This window comes from Halyomorpha halys, unplaced genomic scaffold, assembly GCF_000696795.3.
Source record: "Halyomorpha halys isolate HHAL.00 unplaced genomic scaffold, Hhal_1.1 Scaffold366.1, whole genome shotgun sequence".
Taxonomy (NCBI): domain Eukaryota; kingdom Metazoa; phylum Arthropoda; class Insecta; order Hemiptera; family Pentatomidae; genus Halyomorpha; species Halyomorpha halys.
The window spans coordinates 1049362-1055297 of NW_027107323.1; the positions used below are offsets into that span (position 1 = coordinate 1049362).

Genomic DNA, 5936 nt, shown 5'->3' on the forward strand with positions numbered 1-5936 from the left:
AAGAAATTAAAAATGTGAGAATTTAGAAAAACAAGAATAAAGGATATGACAAGAAAATGGGCTTCTGAAATGCAGAAAAAAGTGAAAAAACAAAGTATTATGTGGATTTTATTATGTTCAAAATGTTTCGATATGTAAGGGAGATGCAGTCTTTATCAACTCAAAAGAAACTAGTATGCAATCGGTCTTTACTTCAGTTAAAAAAATTCTTCTGACCCTTTTAAAAGTATATCAGTTTACAATCAACAAATATCTCAGAATTATCAGATTCTTGCATTGCTTTACTATTTAGAAATGAAGAAGGGGAGAAAAACTTTATTAAAAAAATAGTTGTGCTGCCAAACTCCATTAGGTTGCAGACTACAGAGCATACTTAAATCTATTTAGACTTTTCTTTTTAAATCTTACAAAATATAGGCATAGTCAAGCAAATAATATAAAATGATAGGATATGACTTTTTTTTTTGTTTTATCACTTTGGTTCTTTTATTTATTGAACATTAATTGAAAATTTGAGTTATTAATTCTTCTAAACAAAGTTTCATTTTTAGCCGATGCACAAACTTTTATGAAAACATTCTAAGAATTCAAAAATGTGTTACTTTTAATCAAGTGAAAGGTATATTTGGATTTGGAGACAGTGATGTTATTGGAAAAATAAGTTTTCCAGCAATTCAAGCTGCACCATCATTTTCAACTAGTTTTCCTTTTATCTTTGGTAACAATAAAATACCATGCTTGATTCCATGTGCAATAGATCAGGTAAGTTTACTAATTTGATCGATATTACTTAAGTATTAACTTATGTAGTATATTAGTTTAGTTTATACTTAATAAGCCAATTTGATAACAATTTTTTTGAGTTCATAGGTTAAATTTATTCATTAAATTTATTTTTCCCATCACTAACTTTTATTATATAATTAATCTTCAATAGAATACTACTAAGTTAGGCTCCCTTAATTCATCTTTATTAAAATATCTTAATAATTTATTTCTGTATCTAAATATTATAAATTTGTGTTATTTTAAGACGAATATATGCAATAAAATTTGTTAACAAAGCTATATGTTCATTGTACAAATATTATTCATTATTTGAAAACAATTTTATTATTATTCATTATTTGAAAACTATCAACTATTTATTAACTTTTTAGGATCCCTATTTTCGTATGACACGTGATGTGGCTCCCAGACTTGGTTATTCAAAACCTGCACTTTTGCACTCTACGTTCATTCCTGCTCTACAAGGTGCTCATACAAAGATGTCTGGTTCAGATTCAAATACTGCCATATTCTTGACTGACACACCAAAGCAAATAAAAACTAAGGTATAAATGATTCACAATTTATAGCTAAAATTCTATTTTTATTGTAATATGGTATTTTGGGTTAGGTGGTTTGATCTGTTGTTGATAAATAGTACTGAAAAATAGCATTCTTGTAGGACCTGAGATGAATTTTCAGTTAAAATAAACCTTTTGAGTGCCCCTGTTAACTGCTATTATATGAAACTTGATGTTATTAACATTCTGTGATGAATGACTAGTCATAGAATTAACATTTTATAGTTTTCTTCTATTTTTATGATAGCTTGTAGCAATAAATGGCTGAGATATTTGAAACTTTTAAATATTGAGTTAGGAATTCAGAGAGAGATACTGATGCCTATGATTTTGATATCAAACTTGAACAAATTGACATAGTAGTCTTGGAAAAAAGCTGCAAACTCGGACATGCAATTTTTTTTATTTATTTGATTTTTGGATTCTACACAAATTTACAAGTAAAATTACAAATTTTACAGGAAGAATAAAAAGAGGGGTTAAATTTGTATTTTCTTGGTTGATTACAATGGATCATTATTTAAAATGATAACCCAAAATTACTATCATAATCTAAAATTCTCATTACCACATAACGTACCTGCTTATGTAGCCGCCTCCTTTTGTTTCTGTTAACTATGAATACTCTTCTCTCTTCCCAATTTAGGTTTCTTCTACATAGGGCTTCCTAGATGGTTTACTCCCAGGTGATTCTTACCTCTTGGCCATGTCTGCTCTACCTTGGCTTCATAGGGTTTTCTGAAAAGATGATGGTTGGCATTCTAAGAATATTACCGCATCACCTAAGGAATATAACCTCCAGGATTCAGAGGAATATGTGAGCAGTGGTACATGTAGATGCACCTTGATTTTCGTGTCTTCTTTCACCTCTTTTTTATTTAATAATCACGTAGTAGCATTAACACATTCATGGATTTCTGAATTATTGTAGGTTAGGTGACACATATCTTCATTATGGTTTTTGTTAAAATAGTTGTTGTCTAGCGATTGTGAGTTTGTTGTATATTTTCATATTTTCTTGTCTTTTGTGAAAGTTTTGTGCCAATGAAACACTCTCACTAATGAAAGGATGTTCCTACCAATTTGTGCCCATGATCTCTGTACAGTATCAGCAGGGTATACCCCCTGCTGTGTCAAAAACTTAATTATTATGCGCAATTTACTTTCTCACTTATCTTTGCTGCTACTGCTCCACTTGTCGGCTGTCCAAGCTGGGCCCCCACTCACATAATTTCCTTCGAATATTCTACCCAAAACCAGTTCTACCCAAAATTCACTTCACTCTATCTCTTGACCAATAGCTTAACATTCTCCTTCTTCTTTGAATGACCTTTGTAATATATAACTTCTTTAATAACCTTGGTGTAAGACTCATGTTTTCTTTTATTTTAGGTTAATAAGTATGCATTTTCCGGAGGCCAGGCTTCTATTGAAGAACACAGAAAACTTGGTGGCAACACAAAAGTAGACATATCGTATCAATACTTGAGGTTTTTCCTGGAAGATGATGACAAACTTGAAGAAATCAAAAAGGTTTTTTATTTATTTAGCTAAGTACAAATTTTTATACTACATGCTGCAAATGTACTCATGATTTTTCTTACTTATTCATTTTTTATGGTGAAACATTCAATTTTGAGGGGTTTTTTGGTACTGTAGAAGAAATATTTTTTCTTCACTCATTATAAAAAAAAAATTTTTTTGATTCTTTATACATATTTTTATTTTTGTTACATTTGTTGTTTTAATGACCTTTTACTTGTCGAAAGTTAGCTGATCAGTAGTTAATCCAACTTATTTGAAATGGAAGTCTTTTTTATTTGTTATTATTTTTATTTTTTAGAGCTATGAGTCTGGTGCAATGCTGACCGGTGAGTTGAAGAAGACTTTGATTGATGTTCTTACACCAATTGTTACAGAACATCAACAGAGACGAGCAAAGGTTACTGAAGACTTAGTTGACGAATTTATGTCATTACGGCCTCTTAAATTCAAACATTCACCCCACCAATCATAGTTGTCAGTTATCGTCCATTTTGCCTATTTATTGCATTTATTTGCATTCCCTATTTATTTGCTATTCATTTTAAAATCCAATTGATTAGGTTTTATTTCCTCCTCACTCCTATCTAAGTAGTTTTCTTATTCAAGTGCCTTTATGCATTATTGCTTTGCAAAAAGTTCATATGTATTTTTAATTAAAATTAATTTTTCTTTTGTTCCAATTTTAATGTAAAACAAATTTTCAATTATTTTTTTGGTGCCCTTTAACTGTCATTTGATAAAAAATTTACGACTATATTCTGACTTGCTATTAAAGTTTTAGTTTATTTTTAATATTTATACATTTTTGTTTGATCTGTAAGAGTAATTTTATATTTATTTACTTTTTTAAAAATTTGTTTTGTAAATTAATCCATTTTATTTTTATTTATAAATTATTATAACTCAGGACAATGCAAGATATCTTATTTTTTACTTTGAAATAAATGAGTATCATGAGATTGTAGTAATTATTATAATGATTTACATTCCATATGTTTTAAGTATTACTTTATTTTTCTCCCCTAGAACAAATTGTGCATGGATGTATTGAGGTATGTATTCAGTTCTTGCACTAATGTAGGAAGTTTGGTGTACAAGTATCAGAAGGCCTCAAGACAGTACTTATTCAGTTAAGGATTGATTAGCTGAACTGGAAGTGAATTGGCTGGAGGATCTGGTGAGGTGTAGTCAATCTACCGACCACCATATGATAGGTGAATTTTAATGGTATGCGTCTTGAATCCTAGCCCACATTTTGTAGGATATTCGCCCAAAGTCGAGTGAGAGGAAAGTAATTTTTAAGGTTATTTGCTCTATATTCTTGCAGGATGGTAGCCACACTCTGTAGGTCAACAGGTAAATAGGGGAAAACGAGTTCTAAAAGTTTAGGTCAATGCAGAAGGATAAGCATCTGTAGGTTATTTGCCATTGGTTATGCTCACAGCTATTAAAGAAGGAGGAGAGACCCAAAGGAGATCTTAAAGAATAACAAGACTAAGTACCAAAATTGTGGTAGTTTTATGTACTACTAGTAGTGTGTTAGCTTGCTGTTTCTTTTGAAGTAATGAACAAAGAGAATTTCTTTGGTTGAGTGAGTCACTATCAGAAATGCAAAAGCTTGCCGGCCTGTAAGAGAGAAGCTTAAACTGGATTGGGATATTCTTATGTAGTCTTTATTTGTTCAAACAATTCATTTACAAATATAAAAATATATTACATATTTATAAAATGTCAACATCACAAATATTTTTTTTTTTCCGTTAATAAAAAAACTCTCTTGGCCTGTGAATTCTTGTTAAATAAAACTATTAATTGACGTACTTAGTCATAAAACAAACCTTTTTACACTCTAAATGATTTAATTTTTTTTAACATGTCTATGAGTGCCTCATTCAACAAAAAACTGAATCTATTATTATTTTAGTTAAAAAACAAGTAAAATTATGAATGAATAAAACTCATTAAATTATTAGGAATTGTTTTATTATTTAATTCTTTAGTGATTCTTACTTTCCATATATTTTTTACTGGAAGATTATTGATTGACCGTGTGTATAGGTGAATGGAATATGGTCTGGGTGCGGTAAAAAAAAACCCAAATAGTAGATAATTATACTATTTTATTGAGCCAAGTTTCGCCCCACGTTGCAGGGCTTCGTCAGGGCTAAAAAAGATACAAACACATAGTTACAAAAGGAAAACAAAAACATAAGTGTAAAATAACAGGGGTATAAAATGTAAAAAAGTAAGATATAATAAGAAAAATTAAAGGTAGTAAATAGTAAATGTAAAGGGTAATAGTAACAGATAGATAAGAAAAGAAATATTAAAGAAAATACAAATAAAGAGATGTAAAAAGAAAAAAGAATACAAATCAAATGATGAGACAGAATGCATACTTATTTTGACGGCAGTCAAAACAAAAATGACCGTTGGTACTGGGAGGAGTGGGGACGGCAGTTGTGCCACAATAACGAAAATAATTTGTAAAGTAAACATGATAGAACAGTATTTAAATTAGGTGAACAATAAATGGAAATATACATTAAATACATACATTAAAACAGATAGAGAAACAAAGGAAAAGTAAAGTATAAAATAATGGGATACAATGTGTGTAAGTAATTAAGAAACAAAATATACCAAATGAGCGGGGATACAGAAAAGTGTAAAATATAATAGAAAATTAATAATAAAGTAATTAATATAAGTACACTTAAGGAGATAACAGATGAATATAAATTAAAAGATAGATACATGAATATAAATGAAACAGGAAGGATAGTGTATATAAAAATAAAAAATAAAATATATAAATGAATAAATTAAATGAAAAAATAAAAAATGTGAGAATTTAGAAAAAGAAGAATAAAAGATATGACAAAAAAATGGGCTTCTGGGAACCGCATTTCTCGGCACAAAACTTCCATCAACTCCTGTAATCCACTTGCATCTAAATTATCAGAACCCTCATTAAACCTGAACCATACTTTTAATTTCGACTATCCTTCCATTCTTGCCACTGTCCCCAACCACACCAAA

The 5936-nt window shown here is 29.5% G+C and overlaps 1 protein-coding gene across 1 annotated transcript in view; it reads left to right on the forward strand.

The window, feature by feature from the left end:
• Positions 1 to 3853, forward strand: part of TrpRS (Tryptophanyl-tRNA synthetase) — a 7190-nt gene extending 3337 nt beyond the window's left edge. Inside the window, exons 4-7 of the mRNA XM_014422340.3 lie at positions 552 to 762; positions 1161 to 1334; positions 2742 to 2882; positions 3193 to 3853. Coding sequence (XP_014277826.1) covers positions 552 to 762; positions 1161 to 1334; positions 2742 to 2882; positions 3193 to 3366 — 700 coding nt within the window. The 3' untranslated portion in view covers positions 3367 to 3853. The remainder of the gene's footprint in view (positions 1 to 551; positions 763 to 1160; positions 1335 to 2741; positions 2883 to 3192) is intronic.
• Positions 3854 to 5936: the final 2083 nt, after the last annotated feature.